The 19,315-nt window shown below is 32.8% G+C and overlaps 1 protein-coding gene across 1 annotated transcript; it reads right to left on the bottom strand.

The window, feature by feature from the left end:
- Positions 1–347: 347 nt before the first annotated feature.
- LOC133200229 (autocrine proliferation repressor protein A-like) lies at positions 348–14,892 on the bottom strand. Its single transcript, XM_061336044.1, has 14 exons — positions 14,685–14,892; positions 13,753–13,867; positions 12,394–12,505; positions 11,451–11,564; positions 11,272–11,368; positions 10,926–11,011; positions 10,636–10,765; positions 10,370–10,490; positions 10,193–10,280; positions 8,361–8,399; positions 8,182–8,270; positions 7,741–7,834; positions 4,200–4,265; positions 348–1,027 (listed from the first exon to the last, which is right to left on the bottom strand). The coding sequence occupies exons 1-14, from the start codon at positions 14,857–14,859 to the stop codon at positions 908–910; spliced, it is 1,446 nt and encodes a 481-aa protein (XP_061192028.1). The 5' UTR covers positions 14,860–14,892; the 3' UTR covers positions 348–907.
- Positions 14,893–19,315: the final 4,423 nt, after the last annotated feature.

The raw sequence follows: 19,315 nt of genomic DNA, 5'->3' as shown, positions 1-19,315 counted from the left end.
TTGGAATTTCAATGGGCACTAATTGTGCTCCTTCATTAGCTGACCTGTTTTTATATTCTTATAAAGCAGAATTTATTCAAAAACTTCTACACGAGAAGAGGAAAACACTAGCTGTGGCCTTCATGTATCGGAAAAATTCCAGGCACTAAAGTGATTTTGAATTCCTTTTCCCCCTCCTTTGAGGTTTTATTAAAAGATTATTTTAGCCCGAAGGTAACGAATGGAGGAGCAAAATTTGGTAAACTTTATTTTGCCCTTAATTAAAATATATAACGTTGAAAGGTTCTGGAAAATGAATTCCCCAATGAAAAACAGTTTTATTATTATCATATCGAAAAGATGAATACATAACTTGAAATCATCCTGATTTGTCACATTAAAATAACATTTAAATAGCTGTCCTAGAAGTCATTTTCAGGCTGAGAAGTTTTCTTCAGGAAAATCCATTTTGTGTCTTTTATCTTATAAAAACAGGGCGTACATAGGGGTTCTCGTTGAACGACTAAATCTAAAACTCATGTATTCTATCATTTTGAGCCATAATTGACTTATGTCTTTACAACACACTTTATTGATTTCACTTGCATAAGAAACCTCCACGGCGACATATCTTAGGCGTTTTGGGTAATCTTTTCTAATATAAACATCTTCTAGTCTTTGCGATCCCCGGTGGCCTGTTAGGTTTTATAAAAAGCAAACCCAGTGTGTGGGCTCGATACATAGTTTTCGCACAATCTTCAATACACATCACCAAAATTATATTAAAAGAATGAAAAGATCAGTAATGATGACCAAAATGACATATGCACAGAGAACATTTCATTCAATTTACTTTATCAGACGTTTGGTAATCCAGTCTGAAAATGTTACTTAGACTACGCAATAAAGAAGAAAGTCGAACTGAAGATCAGACGAGAGAGCCCCGACATCCGGAACCGTGGCATTCTGGGAACGGAAATGTATCCGGGATAATTTGTGCTTCTGTCGTGAATTCTAATCTCGCGTCTGATACACCATCAAAACTCACCTATTAAACAAGAACAAAAATGTCATTCATTGATTCTATAAATGCATAAAGTAAAAAAAGGTGTTGAAACGAACATATATAAAAAGCCTTGTAAATAAGATTTTATATGCGAATAGTGCAATTATGTCTCGAATTCAAGTTGTGAGACCTATTTTTGGGATCCGATGTATGGCTTGTATTAAAATATCCCCTTATCATTTGAAATGATATCAAATTATTTTAATAAACATGAAAATGTCATTTTTGTTTGACTTCCATTTTGCGGGTAATTTTTGTATGAAACATTTGCAGTTACGACAATTTTTAAACTCTAACTGATTTTTATTCCATTTTTTATCCTCATTTGATTCACTTACAGCATTCATTGTGGCTAATTTTCAAACCTAGAGAACACTTAACTTATACCTAGCTTTATAATTTAACCCAAAATACACCTGAATAATACATGAACATTTAGGCTACACAGTTTTTCGTACTCTATATCATTGTTTTTGCCTGTGTGCTTCAACAAATGAAATATAAAATTAATGTTATATACAAGTGCATGTATACATGTACTTCAAATTATTTTATGGATCAAGAGGTACTTTGTCAAAATAAACACAAAGAAAATCCATTCATCTTAAAAGGTTTAAAATTCATAACATTCGATGAATTAAATTAAGTCATCAACTGCGTAAAAACGACGTCGCAATTTTTTTGTTGTAGATTTCTACCAACATATTTTATATATATTAACACAGAAAAAAAAGTTTATAAAAAAAAATTTATAAACTGAATACATTTATCAAATTTTAGTACTGTGAAATTCAAACATTACAAAGTTCCTATAAGGACTCTTTACCATGGGCGCAATCAAATGAATGAAGAGCCCCCCCCCCCCTTCTTCAACGTTCACTCAAAGTTCAAACTGATTAAGCAAATAACGCAAAACAATCACGAATTTATATAGACGCAACGCAATGAAAAAATCTAGAAGTTGAATGCAACAGCCAACTCTCCCAGGTAAGACATTTTTTATTCAATCGCTGAGGAAAGTTATTTATACTGGACAGGAAGTAATTACACTTGTTAAAATTGTACATTAACTGATTTATTGACCATTTTCTGTCTATATCTGGAGGATTAAAAACTGAAATTGAGTGGAGCATCCAATACACTCTTAGCAGAGTTAAACAAACCAATTGTTGATAGAAGGAGGTGTTGCATAGATAAATTTTAAGTACCATTTATTCCTTAGATTTTTCATTAAAAACTTGCAGAGTTTATGACCTTGAAATTGGCCGACTTAAAAATCACCTGAGTCTAGTATTTTTGAACAGTAAGAGGTTGAGCCATTATTTAGAATGTTAAAAGAGCATTCATAAGTTTTGGCTTACAGGCTTTTTGGCCTTGAATTTGATACAAGTATTTGATCTTTCAAAAATCAATTTTGCTCCACGTTTTTGTTTTTTAGATATTTACCAATCTTACCGATTTCTATTTTGTTAATAGACTTTGCCTGAAGTATTAGTTTTACAGACATTGTGACCTTGACCTTGATCTGTTTTTAAAAAATGAATTTTGCCCAAATATTTATACTTAACATAATTGGCCTTTTGCACTATCTATAGATTTGATATACTTCTTACTGAATATTGACACCTTTGTGACGTTTGATTTTGATCTCCGACCTTTTCAATTCTGGACTAAATCAAGTTTTTTTTTTTTTAGTTTTTTTTTTAAAATCGTTGCTCTTCTTTTTTTGTTCTACATGGAAGAATAAATTAAATATGTACTGAGTAAAAAAAAAATGTGAAATATTTGAATTTAATACAGGAATGTGAATTATACGTGAAGTACAGCTAGTAAATGACATCGAATGCGAATATAAAATTAGTAAATCGTTTTCATCTGAATTTGATGGGATGAAAATATCAAATTTCAGAGGTTAATGTGATTTGTTGTCTGATGCACACAATATCCAGTATCGACGCCTACATGTACGATACTGCAGGGATGTGAAGAAAAACGTGACATGATCTGTAATTCTGCATATTTTGTAGACGTGATGTAATTACAAATAAAGGCTCTGGTTCCTTAAAAATTAATATCTAAGAAACTTATTACTAATTTCGACGGCCTTTAGATGATATATGACATATTAATCGAATATCATCACGTGACGAATAATAAAACGGGCTGGAGGACCACGTGTATAGTGAAACCTATTTTTTTTTCTATTCATAACTGTAATGTATGTGTTGTCCTTATGCTCATGGATTGTGTGGCTAAAACTGTCCCCGGATAGCATTTTGATTAACTTAATCCCCTCCTTTTTTCCGATATCCAAGGTATTTATCTTTGTAAATTTTAGAATCGCCATAAATAGGAAAAATTTACTTGCATGCCAAGTCTTTCTCTGTTGGAAGTTACCGGTATTACATTACCGGTACCGGTACTTAATTCTTATCCATCTATGCTGTAGGGACCGTATAACAGTTAAAAATCTACATTTGAAAAGAAAATACCATTGCGTCTTTGTAACAAGGAGGTGATCTAAGAGACTTTACATCTGAATTTTTAAAATATGCATACAAACCATGTATTATAAATCAGACTAATTTCTTTTTTAAATTTTGTGATATTTATCTTTTTTATGTTCTAGCACATGGAAATATATGCAGTTAGCATATGACATCTTTTATTGTCTGCGCGAAACTGAAACGATGCAAAAATTAAAGATCTAAGAAACTGCAAATACTTATTACTTTTATTAAAAAGTTACCAAAAACTTTAGAGAACACTATTCGTGTTGGTATGTGAAAAATTATCGTTGTCATTCTTTCGGAGAAATCGTTGATAAACAGATGACTGGCTGTTGGTTCCATTTCGGTGACTTGTGATTGAGCCGCCAGATGTAAATTATCTTTTCCGGGAATTAATTTTCATAAGAAAAAGAACATATTTGTATTCAACAAATGCTTCACGTGAACGATAGTTTACATTTTAAATATGATTTCGTAGCAAATAATAAATAAATAAATAAAATGTTAAATATATTTTCTTAAATCCGACCAAATACATAAAAATAATTTTACATGTATGCATTACGGATTTTGAAACATGTCACGTGGGCACGAAAAGAGACATCTACATGTACTGGGAGTTTCTTTGTCACCTGTTAACTTACTTGAATAAAGAATGCCAGCCATCCTTCGGGCGGGTTATCGTACTCTGCCACAAAAGTATTGTTGCCCTAAAGTTATCGAAGAAAACTTTGTCAGATTAAACAACATTGTATTTTTACATTGAAAAAATGGAAAATATATTGAAAATGTTTTCCACTTTAGCATCAAATCACATCTTTAGCTCTCTGTGGAATCAACGCATTTGTATCAAACAGAAAATTTTTCATATTACTCTGCCAGAATCCTCAAAACTCTCTTCAGAGAGATCAACAGGTCAATTTATACATGTCCTTGGTTGGTAAAATGCAGATGTCTAAAGATAAACTTAAGTTTTTAAGGGGAAAATGATCGAAGTAGTTTAAAACAAGTACATGTATTTCTTTTAAAGGAAATAGTCGTTCAATTGTAAATTATCGTACTGTAAGATTTCGTCCAGAAAAATTAAATTACTCAAAATTCTGCAACATCATGATCGATTTATATTTCCCTGAACCAGAGACATAAATAACATACTTTTTGTGTCTCTGTCGTTACATTCATGTATGAATTAACTTTTCTCCAAACAAATTTTACGATCAAACTAAAGATCCCTAACCACCGATGATTTTTTTTTTTGACATTGAGAAAATCATATCAAATTTCTCCATGAAACATGTTCAAAGAGAATGAAGTTTTAGTGCACAGAAATATAACATATCATTGGATCGTATTTTGACTAACGTATTTCATACCAATTATTAAACAAAGGTTTTTATACTAAAATTTGACAACGGAATATTTCGTCTACCTGATCAATACATAGGGCTCATGGCGGGTATGACCGGACTCCTAGGTACTTGATTCCACCTATGGAATTACCGGGGGTCCGTGTTTTATGCCCTGTTCACAGATTTGTATTAATTGTAAGTTTTTTGGGATCGATCACTGTTAGTTATCTTCACCTTTTTCATTTTAATATAATGTTAAGAATACTTTAAATTATTAAAAATTGTTTCATTAACTTTACATTCCCAATTATTTTTATCTTACATCTACAATTTCTAAAACGCGGGTGGCTATTGACAAATAAGTTGATGATACAAGGATATTAAAAGTCTCGTTTCAGTCAGCATTTTGCAAATTCTATGGTCGATACAATGACCCTGTTTGCTAATCTATCCTTTAGACGAATGTTGACTGATGTCTTTCATTCAAATTGTCAGGTCATCATTTTCACACTGAATTGTCTACGAATTTTTCCGTTTACCCGATTATGACGAGGAGCACACGGCGGGTGTGACCGGTCGACAGGGAAAACTTATTCCTCCATGACACCCGATTCCATTTCTGTTTTCGGAGGTACGTGTTGGCTCTGTTCACATATTGTATTTTTAAAATGGACTTTTGAGAATGATTAGTTTTCGTTATCTTCATATTCCATCTATATAAGGATAGATTCTCTAAGTTGCGTAAATTAGAGCTTTTTTTTCTTTTTTACAAATGTCGCTCGCGCTGGTTCTATGCCCGTGATTCCAGTCACTGCCGCTAGGAAATCCAAGTTCTCTTTTGAAAGTTGTCCCTGAAACATACCCGTTGGTTTTCCAGGGAGCTCGTTATCAGGGAACCGGTCAATGAATTAAAATCCCGCACATCTGGAGAAATTTATAGTTTCGTACAGCATAAAATATTTACAATGTATATCACAAAGAAAATGTTTTGGAAAAAATCTCTTCAAAGATTTAATCACAATAAATTACATAACAAAGATACTGTACATAGTCCGTCGTAAATGTAAACGCAAATAGTTACATTTGCCGGATGTCTCATTCGGAATCAAGTGTGATCGGCCGTAACCAACTGCAATCACAAAAATAAAATAAATACGACTAACACTGAAAGATCGTAATTAAATAATGTAGCCGATTTAATGTAAATGTGATATCATATAATATCACATAAAAAAATCAATTTAGGTATATACGAACTGCTAATACTTTAGTCTAACCTATTCATATATACATGTACATATTTCTATGTCTAAGAATTAATTAGCCGATACATTCATATCTCCCAGGATATTGCTGATCCTTTCATACAGAAAATCATTTTTATACAATTAGTTTTGCTCGAAGTTTATTCATATTCAGTGCTTTAACATTTTTTGAATTTTAATAGTTAATATATGACCCTTAAAATAAATGTTTTGCTAGATTCTACATTCTAGATACCCGCTGATCTTTTGAAGATGGGGACTTTAAAACTCGATCTACTTAAAAACCTTAAAAAGATACACTGAAAATTACTTTGGATAAAGAGGGGGATGGAATGTGCTTGTTTTAAAAATGTTTTAATTTATCTCATTTTTTTTATTTTACGAAATCTTTATTGTTTTTATTTATTTTATATTCATTCCTTTTTAATTTTTTTTTTTATTTATCTTATTTATTTATTTATTTTTGGCAATATTCATTCGGTAAAACAATTTGTGACACCTGATGAAATATTTCAAATCACAACCACTCAGCTCTCTAACATGAGAAGATGACAATGTCCTTTCTTTTCTGTCAATAAATTTAGATTTTATATCTGTTTGCTTTGAAAATATTTCCAATACTAGTATGTGCATCATTTGCAGATATACGTGCATGCTGACACGAGTTTTTCTTAGTGTCTAATAAAAGGGAACGAAAAAAATCGAATATCCAAGTTTAGATCCACGGGATGGATAATAAAGTCGGTTTTTTGTACAGGACAATGGATTTCCTTAATTTCAGTGTCAAGCCAATCCCGTGCTCATTAAAGTTCTCGTCTGCTTATCTCCCCGGATCTTGTATTGGTTTCATGGAGGAGATTCATTGATGTCATCAGTGAAGAACTTAACCATACAACCATCCTGACAGCATGAAACAATGTCCACGATCTGTCTCTGATCCGTTATTATGATTTTTTGAGTACCTGTTTTCAACGTCATGAAAAAAGCTTGACTTTTTTAAAAAAAAAAGGTTTTTGTATATTTAAGTCTGTAGCTGTCTCTGAGAATATTGTTACTAGACTTCAGGGAATAAGTCTGAATGCATCGTATGTCTGGTCATTGTCACCAAAGCGCAGACAAATTTTGCAGTTTGTTGTAAAACGAAATAAGAAAATTGGAAAATCCATCCAAGTCTGAGACCTTTCGGCGGCAATATTTTCTAAAGTGCATGTATTGCAAATGCACTATTAACGTTCTTATAAATTCAAAGTTAAATACTGAATTCACGATATGTCTGGCTACTTGAAATAAACATGCAGCAAAATATTCTGATTGCCAGAATAACGAATATATAAAAGTTTAAAATCCATCCAAGTCTCAATGTATATAATATATTGTACACATTTACAGTATAAACTTTGGGGCCGCCATGGAGACAGGTATACAGAGATATGTCGCAAAATTAGGGAATATTAAAGATGGATAATTTTAAAATACATGTATATAAACGTAACAATTGATGTGCTTTATCTTAAGGTGATGACAGTTGTGTCTGAATCTTTTGTACATTCTTATTTTAAACAGGAACTCACCAGATCTTGTGGTCTGTCATTGAACCATATAACAGGGTGAGGATATGGTTTTCTGGGATCATCAGGGGAGGCAACCAGAAGTCTAAAGTCACGCCTTAAAGATTGGAATTAAATATATTTTTACAAATTCTAGATTGAATTTCATAAAGAAAATTAAGAGAATTGATAAGTTTATCTGTTCTGAAGATTTTTTTTATCAAACCTGGTAATTCTTTGACTTTGTAAAAAAAAAATTTAAAAATATATATGAAATAATTTATGTAGGTAATAAAACTTGGTGTGTCATTGCCTATGTGCTTCTGACTTTAATCGGCACATAATATATTGCAGAATATTAGCATACTTTGAAGTCGTTTTAAGACTATTAACGGTAATTTGGATACTAGGATTTATAGTTCTGATTTGACATCGGATGTTTTATATGTATATATATATTGATACCTTTTACCGTCTATGGTCCTCGCGTAAAATACGTCCACTGTTTTAGGGCTTCTGTCGGTCATTAGAGTAATCTTTCCGCCATTTTTAGTCTGAATTTTAAAAAGGACATGTTTTATAAATGATTTTTTTTTCTAAGTGAAATTCAATTTAATATTTTAATTGACGAATGCAATACTTACAAATTCCCTCTTCCAAGTCATTTTAGGAAACGGTGTTCCCTACAAAAATATGAAGTAAACAGTTGATAATGGAACAACATGTATCGACATTGATACATAAATAATTGCATGTAGTGTCTTTTTTTTTTTTTTTTGGTGTGTGCTTTGATTAATAAATTTATTCATTTATACATTAATTCATTTATATTTTTTGGTTTGATTTTATTTTATTTTGACCTACATGTATTTTCATTTAATCTTTTTAATGCCCTCGTAATCGAAGATTCGGGGGTATATAGTTTTTGCCCTGACCACCCGTCTGTCTGTCTCTTTGTCCGCAAAAACTTTAACCCTTCATAACTTTTGATTGGTTAGAGCCATGGCTTTTATATTTCACATATTCCTTGTGACAAGACCTTCCCCTGGGTTTCAAGATATTTTACCTCTTGGCCTTGACCTTTGAGTTTGACCCACTTTTGCAAAAATTTACCTAGCTTTAACCTTGGCCATAACTTTTGAACAGTTAGTACGAGGGCTTTCAAATTTCACAAGTATATTCCTTGTGACAAGACCTTATTTTGAATTCTAATAATTATCACCTTCTGTCCTTGATCTTGGAGTTACGAGGGCTTTTATATTTTGCATGTGTATTTCTTATGATAAGGTCCCCTGCGTACCATTAATTTTGACCCTTTGTCGTTAACCTTGGAGTTTGGCACACTTTTAAAAAAAACATTGACCTTGACCATAACTTTTGATGGTTGGTGCTTGGGCTTTCATATTTACCAGGTATATCCATTGAAACAAGTCCTATCTTTGGGTACCAAGGTTTTTGTTCTCTTAATCTTGGCCTTAGAGTTTGACTTGCATTAGAGAAACTTTATCCTTTGCCGTAAGCTGTCATATGGGGGCATCAGTGTTAACAAACACATCTTGTTTCTTTAGGTATGATTGCCTCTCTAGAGATGTTCTTTTCAGCGAACGGGGTAAATGTTTTACTGCCAACACATGGACCGTAATCAATTTTAGTTGCATAATCAACATCAAAAGCCCCCCCCCCCCCCAAAGTTTTCCTTTATGGAACATCGAAAGTTAAAGAACACATTGATGCCGACAAATAACACGCATTTACTTAATGCAATCATGCAGTGTCTATTCAGTACTTCGATAAACTTTAAAAGAATTCATATTTTAGGTTTCACTCATTAAACTTTAATGTAATCCAGAAACAAGTTTATATCATGGGAATACTAAAAGGTTAAGTGTAGCGTGAAATAAAGTACGAAATAGATAGTAATTAGTTATTGTAATTAGGGAATTCAAGTACAATTTACTTTGGCGATTATTTATTTTCAGACATAACCAACAGTACATTTTAAAGAGAAGGGTTTTCGCGACTTTTTGAATAATGAAAATAAACTTCCCAAGTACGATCAAATAGAATCATTTAAGAAATTATTATATAATTAATCAAGGAACCACGTGCATAATTCCCTATGTACTACGCTTTTGGAACTCTACATGCGTGAGTAGGTCATAGCATCTATCCATGCAGTAGCGTTTTTTTTCATAAATTGGTCTGCTACAAGTAATGTTCAGGAGTAATGCTTATTACTTTTCGCCAATTTTCACAAATTGTGTTTGTAAATAAGACCATTTTCCCCTTCGACCCTTGTTACCCTTGATAATCGTCGACTGTGATGAGTTTCAGACCTCCGTTCGAAAAATAATATTTTCGCATATTTCTATAAATGTAGAAAAAAGACATACATCGCGTATGAGGATTTTTCCACAGTCACTTGAAAGACCCAGAGTACAAGAAAATAATAGTTTGTGTAATTAAATGTACTCACGGTGACTGCTTGCAGGAAAAATGCTCGTAAAGAAAACATAAGACTAGTTTCGTGGCCTGCACAACTATGTTCAGCGTTTGGTAGTTTTCTGTGGAAAGATAGGGCAATATATCATGGGCAATTCTAAAATACACTGCGAAACGTTAAATTCATTGTATATTTCTCAGATATTGATACCTGAGATATTTAGGCCCTTCCAGCTGATCGAAGTAATAATAAGCATCGTCTGGTTGGAAGAATTCATCACCACCAGTGGTAATAATAAACTTGGCAATGTTCTTATATCTATCATTGTATGCTGAAACATCATAGAAAACAGTATTTGAAAGTATTCTGCATTGAATTTGCTTCGTAAACCATAAGATTACATGAGCTGGATCAGTTATAGTTAACGACGACAGGCAATATAAAGACTCTGATGAATAAATTGATAAAAAAGTTACAGAGAGGGTCGATGATTGCCGCCATTTTGGTCACAGCCTCACTGTCGAGCTGCGCTGTAATGTTGACGTCAAGGTAATCGTCAAAAGCAAAGGTCCAGCCTCCTAAATTTCTGTACATGTGATGAAGATTCTACAAAAAATTATTGCAAAGAAATCAGAAATCGTGACGTGTTTTTATGATCAAATAAATAGAACGGAGTTAAGATTCAAATGTTATTTGATTTAAATGAAATTATTGGTATTGGCTTTGTCAACTGATTCGGTACAAGTATGTTCCAAATACTATTTACTTTAACCATATTTAATAAGTCCAGTACAATCGGTGCCATAGCAACCACTCTCTTGTCTACTGCCGCCGTGGTCCACGTAGTCCAGCCTCTCTACCAAGCAGAAATATATTCATCGTCAAGTTCGTAACCCTAATCGTCATCATGTTCAATTCTAAATATGCTTTTTGAGAACTTTGTACAGTACAATATACTTATTTCTGAATAATCGTACACAGAGGCTCTAAATTCATCCTAACCCTCTTCTCAAAGAGAGTAAAGTGCTTAAACGAATGTATATAGTTGGGTTTTTGAAGTAAGTAATTTCAATACCTTGTTATCAGACTGCGATTTTTTCATTTAAAAATACCTGCCTTAGATGCACCAGCAATAAAAAACTTCTCTACATTGTTTCCCAACTTCGCTTTTACAAAATTTTGTATAGTATCCATGGCACGAACAGCTGCCTGAAAAAAGGGTATCCAGAAGATAAGTTTAAAAGATTAAAACAAAAATTTGTAATCAATATATTATTATCTGCTCCCATACTTTTGTCATGGGCATGCGCAGTAGTATTTCTGGGTCAGACGTGTTCTCGATGAATTTCTTCCATGTCCAAGCGATAACAGCGTCCTCTTTCCTCCTTTTCTTTTCGGGGTCATCCTTTCATGAAAAGGATTAAAATCAATATTGCCTCTAATTTCATTTAATTTTTTAGCAGATACTCTTAAAAGATATAACATACGGGGAAAAATCAATGTTTATCGGCATTTATACACAAATTATCCCCGTCTGGAATCGTGCGAAACCGGTAATTTACGTCGTTATTGTTATTACATAATCTAATTATTGCTTAACGTGGTGTTGCAGCTAGTGAGTAAATTTTAAAGCGATTGTGCGTATAAAATATAGGAGAAAAGAGAAGGTTAGTAACATTCCAGACACTGATTAATATTAATAGATGACGTTGTCAGATATAAGTGATGTGTCAGGTCAAAACAAGAAATGTCAAGGGCATTTGACATAATTATTTAGACCTTGACTTCGTTTACAAAAGGGTAACATTTTATGCTTAGCCCCAGCTGTACAATCTGAAATGTCAGACTTTAGTTTGAAAGGTTTTAATATGGTTTTGTGGTATTGTTTTATAAATGCGAAGTGTCATTTTGTTATGACTTTGTTCTTGTGATCTAAAGGAAATGTTTTCAGAAGAATACCAAGTCCCATCATAACTGCTTCAAGTCAGACATATCTACAGTTTATACTTCAGGCCTCCATTAATTCAAATTTAATAATAGTCATTAAATAAATTTTAGAATCTTACATTGAATTAATTAATGCGTATTTTCTGATAAATATTTAAAAAATAAAATAATTAAAGATCTTCTCTACATGAACTAACCGAAGTGACCTATATTTATACCTGATAAGAAAGCTGTGCACATTCCTCATAGGAATTTGTTTAGCTTTCGGTATTCCATTGAAGCTTTACCTTAAAAACGATTGGTTGATTCGGAATCATTCGCAAATCAGCGCCAATTGCGCAAGCGCTAACAGCCATCACAGTCGTCAGTGCCACGAAATTATTCGTAATCTTTGGAGGGCTGAAATTATTTTGTTATTGTAAAAAGAATTATACATGATAAACGATCAAAAGTTTACCAAAAAAGTGCACAAATTTCTTCAGCTCAGTTATAATAAAAAAGTGATTTTTTTCCTGTATATTGACACCTCCACCTAAAGCTGCTAAGTCTTAATTATACTTTAAATTACATGGCCGTAGGAACCCGGGGGGAGGCACGGGGGGGGATTTTCAAATTTTTGTAGCCCCCTTCCCAAACTGATATTGCTTCTCGCGGGCCTGAATTATCTCTCTTTCAAAAAACTGGTGCAGAATGTTGTAGGACTTATATATCAATGTTGGTTCCAACTTTTTGTTATGATTTATCTAGAGGACCTTTACATGTAAGTACAGCCTTCTTACATTATCAAAAATCCATTTTATATATATATATATATATATATATATATATATATATATATATATATATATATATATATATATATATATATATATATATATATATATATATATATATATATATATATATTGCAAATATGGCCTAAATTATTTCGTATATGTATAGTCCCATAAAATGCTCAGAATTAATATCTTTATTTTGAAATTGAAAGCTGAAAGTGCTTTTTTCTTTATCCTATCCGTGAACCCCTTGATATATTTAATTGTGTATTATTTGTTTCTGTCTTGGGAACAGCCCCCAATCCCACTCCATTACTGATACATGTTTATAAAACAAAATTTAACAGATTTGTCCTTTGTGTTCCTAGCCAAAATATATAAAATTTTTGCAAAGTGAGTAAATTCTGACTATTTGCTATCAGAAAAAATATGCATTTAAAAAAATAACAAGAGATACTTTTGGCTCAATTTCCTTGATGGTGATAGTCCATTTTGACCTTGACAAATGGTCTTGACCTGACTGACATTGCAACTTTTACCTTAACTTTAAATTTGAACTGGCCGCAGATCTGTAGCTTGCTGGTCTGAAAAAAAAAAGAATTGGGAGGCTGGGCAGATTCGGTCGTTCGTCCCAATTTGTTCAGACCAGCGAGCTACAGTTCTGCAACTTTTGAGCATGTACGAAATCCCAGAGTTTCTTACTTTAAAAAATGTTTAATTTGTGGACTTACAGATAGACTACCGGACACCCTAATTGATAATCCCTATCTTCTAAGTAAGGGCATAAAACTGTAAATTAATTATTCAAATTTTGTATTATATAAATCACAATATGTCATTGGTATTAATTGTGAGAAATTATATGTGTACCCCTCTGTGTTACTCCCTCCGTCGATGAGCATAAATGCGGCCTGTGTGTAGTTGATTTTGTCAGGTATGGTAACGGTCAAGTAATGCCACCAGACAGGCTGGTCCGTCACTGCCTCTGTATCAATGCAAAACATAGGCCATTAGGGAAATTTTATTCTCTTGTGATAGCATCTTAACAAAATGTATAAATTCCTTGAATCTTTCATGTTCCAGAGTCAGAAATATCAGTAGGGACTGTTCGCATTACAGGGAGAAATAATGCAGAAGACAATGATATGGTCACTGTTGAACTTATATACCTATATGAAGAGAATTTGTTAGAATTTGCATGAATTGCAAATCTTTCAACAACACCATCCCTCCCCTTTTTTGCCTAAGCTGTAAATAGAACTATAAACTTCAATTTCAAGACCAAATTACTGTAAAGGAAAAATGGATTTATATAATAATACTACTGTTGTAATAAGAAAAAATGTTTGGTTTTTTTCTTCCTCTCGAAAATCTGAAAATACACAGAATTCTCACGTGTGATTGAGGAATCGGACACCCTACACCCTCCCCCCTCGAAACATTTTAAGATGTTTGACTTATTTTCCATAGATTATTTTTCTATGGCAAGTTTGCATTATATCCCAAACTATAAAAATAAAAAAGATGAATGTATATTTTCTAATTAGAGTGCTTTCTAAATATATCAGAAAAATATGAAAAATAAGTTGAACCTCCCCTGGGATATGGAGCGGGAGGGAATTGAGAACCTGTCCAGGTAGCTGTAAAAATAAATTCACTCTATATCTGATAATTTTATAGTTTAATTAAAATTAAGTCAAACAGTCCTGGGATATGGAAGTACCATTCAAAAGTAAAGGGCATTTTAACGCGCAACTTTATTTTAATGATTGCTTTAATTGGATTTATAAATCTATACTTACCAGTTTTCCATTTTTGTGACGTCATATTTAAAATATACATTGTATATTCGGGTCCCCGGTAAGACCCGATCTCCGTGTATTTATAATACGAGTCGGGGCGGTGCACGTAGTCGTCAAGAGGCGTGGCCTGTAGGAAAACCACGGAGTAGGCGAGAACGGTCATCCATGTCCACATAGTGTTTAAGAAATCCTTAATGATTGTGGGGTGGTAGATCTACCCCCTAATCTAAGTCATTTGATTGTCTTGTGACTTAATAATCGCTAATCGAGATATCCTCCGGACTGTGGGAGTATCAACAAACTTTTCATGCAGTTTCCTGATAAACCTTTTCATCGTGATAGGAGGAAAAGCTTTTATATATGTATTTGATAATTTCGTTAGAACTTAAAGTTCATAGAGCACTTATTTATGTATATCCCTATTCATTCAACGTTCGAAGAGACTTCCTGTTTCTTAGGCTTAGATCATTGGCTGATAGTTACGGAGGTCTGGTAAATCACCCATAACGATATAAATAAATAAATTCCTTGTACATTTAGAAGTACCGTGTTTGATTTGATTAGTATACACTGGCGAGTAAAATGTATGGGGTGAATTGACAGGTTCAGAATTAAAAAAAAAACAACACTTATTGGTTTCAGAACTAAAACTTCCTGCTGTGTTAGTTTATATAAATCTAAAACACACAAAGTCCAAATCATACAACGGAATGCTCTTAATTATTTATTTTTATGCCCCCGGATCGAAAGATCCCAGGGGTATATTGTTTTTGTCCTGTCTCTCTGTTTGTCTGTTTATCTGTTTGTCTGTCTGTCTGTTGTCAACTTTAACCTTGCCCATAACTTTTGATTGGTTGGAGCTATGACTTTCATATTTCACATATGTATTCCTTGTGACAAGGCCTTTCTTTGGGTACCATCATACTTGACCTTTTGACCTTGACCTTGGAGTTTGACCCACTTTTGCAAAATTTTATGAGACTTTAACCTTGGCCATAAATTCTGAACAGTTGGTGCTTGGGGTTTAAAACTTCACATGTGTATTTTTTGTGACAAGGCCTTCCTTTGGATACCAACAACTTTGACCTTTTGACCTTGACCTTGGAGTTTGACCTACTTTTGAAAAACTTTAACCTTGGCCATAACTTTTGAACAGTTGGTGCTTGGGGTTTCAAACTTCACATCTGTATTCCTTGTGACAAGACCTTCCTCTGGATATCAACTTCTTTGACCCTTTGACCTTGACCTAGGAGTTTGACCTACTTTTGAAAAACTTTGACCTTGGCCATAACTTTTGAACGGTTAGAGCTAGGGCTTTCATACTTCACATAGGTCATCCTTGTACAAGACCTTCATTTGGATACCAACCACTTTGACCCTTTGACCTTGACATAGGAGTTTGACCTACTTTCGAAAAACTTTAACCTTGGCCATAACTTTTGAATGGTTTGTGCTAGGGCTTTCATACTTTACATATGTAATCCTTGTGACAATACCTTCCTTTGAATACCAACAACTTTTACCTTGACCTTGATGTTTTACTAACTTTTAAAAAACTTTAACCTTCGCCATAACTTTAGAACAGTTGCAGCTAGGGCTTTCAAATTTAACATTTTTTTATCTTTTGGCCTGGATTTTGACTTGCATTTGAGAAACTTTAACCTTCGCCATAAGCTGCCATACGGGGGCATCAGTGTTTCACAAACACATTTTGTTTTTTATTATTTCCTTGTTTTTCGGGGTGATAAAAGTTGAAAAATCTGGATTGCAGTGCAATCCCCTCTCTAATTTTTTAATGTTAATATTGTTTTCTATATAAATTTATTAGTTACTAGAAACAATTAATTTCTTCAGTATGTTCAAAGACACTGCAGCTGTAAAAAGAGATCACCAAGAATCATTTATCAATTCGATTATTAAGATTCATCCTTTTTGGTTATTGTAATAAATCTATCTAGATCTAAAAATACATGTACCGAGAAAATTTATGCTTGTATATATAAATACATGTATATTTAGCCTGACGCCTTTTCAAACATTCATGCTTATCTATATAAAAATCAAACTCAGTGGTAATTTTATTGATGTAGTCAGAGAAAAAAAAATCAATCTACCTGGAAAAAAACTTTAAAAAAAAAACACAACAAAACAATAAGAAAAAAAAAAACAACAAAAACAAAAAAAGTAAAATAATAATAATAAAATCTTTTTTTAATTGTCCAAAAGTAGAAAATCGAAAATCATATTTAGTGGAGATGGGGGTGAATGGGTGGGGTGTTAGGTTTCAACTTCTTTCAGTAGTAAATTTTATTCAAACACTAGTACATTACCCTAATTTGATTATACTGCAACAAAAAGTGGGGGACGTCCTTTCAATGAACATTTTTAATAGTAAAAGTGGGGGGGGGGGGGGTAGGTCCCTGCATGAAAACAGATCGTTCTGTTAAAAATGGGGACTCATTTAGGTACTTTTTAAAAGCTTGTACAAAGCATACAATAAGTAATAAGACGTAATAAGTAAAGTAAATAAGTAATAAGAAAATAATTTGTATTTAAATGTAGGAGGGTTATAAATTAAATCTAGAAAGGGTATAATGTCCCGGTAGACAGATAGAGGAAGATTTTAAGTAGACTGACTTTGCCTGTTCTGGTGTATCACGATATACATGTAAGATAGGGAAAATACCAGTCTAGATTTAAAGTCGGGATTGACATTCATTAATATCTCTATTTTCCCAGAATGCATTGCGAACCAAATAGTTTCAAAATGGAGCACATAGCAATGGATGTTGTGCTCTTTGGTTAAAATATTTCAATTCTTTTCAGCGTGTAAGTGATATATGCTCTACTATAAATTATTTTTATGATCATTATCTTTTTCTCGGCATGTATTTTATAGAATGATATTTATTGTCCGGAAAACAGGAGTTGTAATTCTTGTTTCCAAGCAAGCGATTTCTTTTAATGTATTTAGTTTTGATGTTTTAGAAAAAAAAGTTTCATACAGACATTGCTCTTGATACAGTTAAGGCACTGCAAAACTGTACTTTAAGTAAAGTCTTACTCAGAAACAACGGCATTGCTTAGTTAAAATGAATTTTAGTGGCAGATGTATACAAATCCAATCAACACTGATCAATATATAGGAAACTCATCTCATGGCATATTGCTATGTCATATATACGAGTAATGCAGTGTTTGAGAGAATTAATAATAAACTTTCGTCATTCATTCTTTCACAGTAATGACATAATTGTAGCCATCAGGGCTTAATAATCCTTGCATCCAGGTCCATTAAAAGGACCCTGTCCCATTTGAAATTCACTCTTCTCCCCAAAAAAAATTAGGTAAAAGTTTGTAAATGACAAGCAGATTGAATTTTTCAGTGCTTGTTTATAAAATACTTGAATTTTGAGATTTTAAAGATTCATGGAGATATGATTAGCCTTCAATCTAACACTTTATTCAACAGTGAAAGTTAATTTAAAACATGAATATTTCCAAATTTTGACATTTTTTTCGATTTTAAATTCCCAACTGAAAAGGTACATGACTCTGTACCAAAAAGGGTCAATTAAGCCCTGGCCATGATACATAATAAGTTTTACAGTGCGACCATTGGGTAGAACGCAGTTGTATTTATTACTCTTGGGTAAACCATTAAAATCTTTTACCAACTGTTTACATACCTTACACTTTAACTTTGATCCACCTCTTCAAACTGCATGAGACCAAGTCTATACATGACATTATATTCTCCCTCACTTTGTTCGTTCGAATATAAATCAATGAAGTGCTAAATGAATAAAACACTACACATATTAAGAAGGAATGCTGCTCCTAGTACTTTTATTCAATTATATACTGCTAACACATAACCATAACACATTAACTAATACAACTGTATAGCCCAAATTCATTGCACTCCATTGCATCACTATCAGCCATACTAATCTCTAAATCCTAGCGAGCGAGCTTAGAGTGCCATGCTACCGCATGGCCTTACTATTTATACCCTATATAACCACGTGACTTTCAAAGAATCTTTTCGAACAGGCTACATAATACCATGCTGCACATAATTTTAATTATATAATGATTGTGCACCATCATTTAAAAAAAAGATTGTTTCATGTTCTCCAACTCATGTTTTCAAGGTTGGTAGTTAGGTAAGTAATTTTTTGGGGAGGTTGGGGTGTTTGTTTTTTTTAAGTATCAAACACATTGATAATTATCATTAAAATCACAGGCTAGAAATTGTGTTTTCATTTCATTGTATACATGGGACAACTAGACAGATTAAATATTTATTGCTGTGAAAACTTCTATTCCAGAAAGTGTCTTCAAGAAATGATAAGCCTTAACTTTTAAAATAATACATACAATTTGTATTTCCTTGGAACCCCCCCCCCCCAAAAAAAAAAAAAAAAAAAAAAATAAAATCTTAAGTACTGCCAAAAAAAAATTGATCAGGTAGGGGTGACTGATGGGTTGATCAGAGTACATCATATGAATCATTTTTTATTGTTGGCCTTAGTTAAACTTCCATAAATTAATCTAAATAGTGCAATTCTTTATAGAAAGACATTGTAGAGTAGTTGTAATTATATTTGTTTCATTTAAGCTCTGTA

This window comes from Saccostrea echinata, unplaced genomic scaffold (assembly GCF_033153115.1).
Source record: "Saccostrea echinata isolate AGI-Se365-2 ecotype Australia unplaced genomic scaffold, CSIRO_AGI_Sech_v1 ptg000037l, whole genome shotgun sequence".
Taxonomy (NCBI): Eukaryota; Metazoa; Mollusca; class Bivalvia; order Ostreida; family Ostreidae; genus Saccostrea; species Saccostrea echinata.
This window is presented reverse-complemented; position numbering and strand designations above follow the sequence as displayed.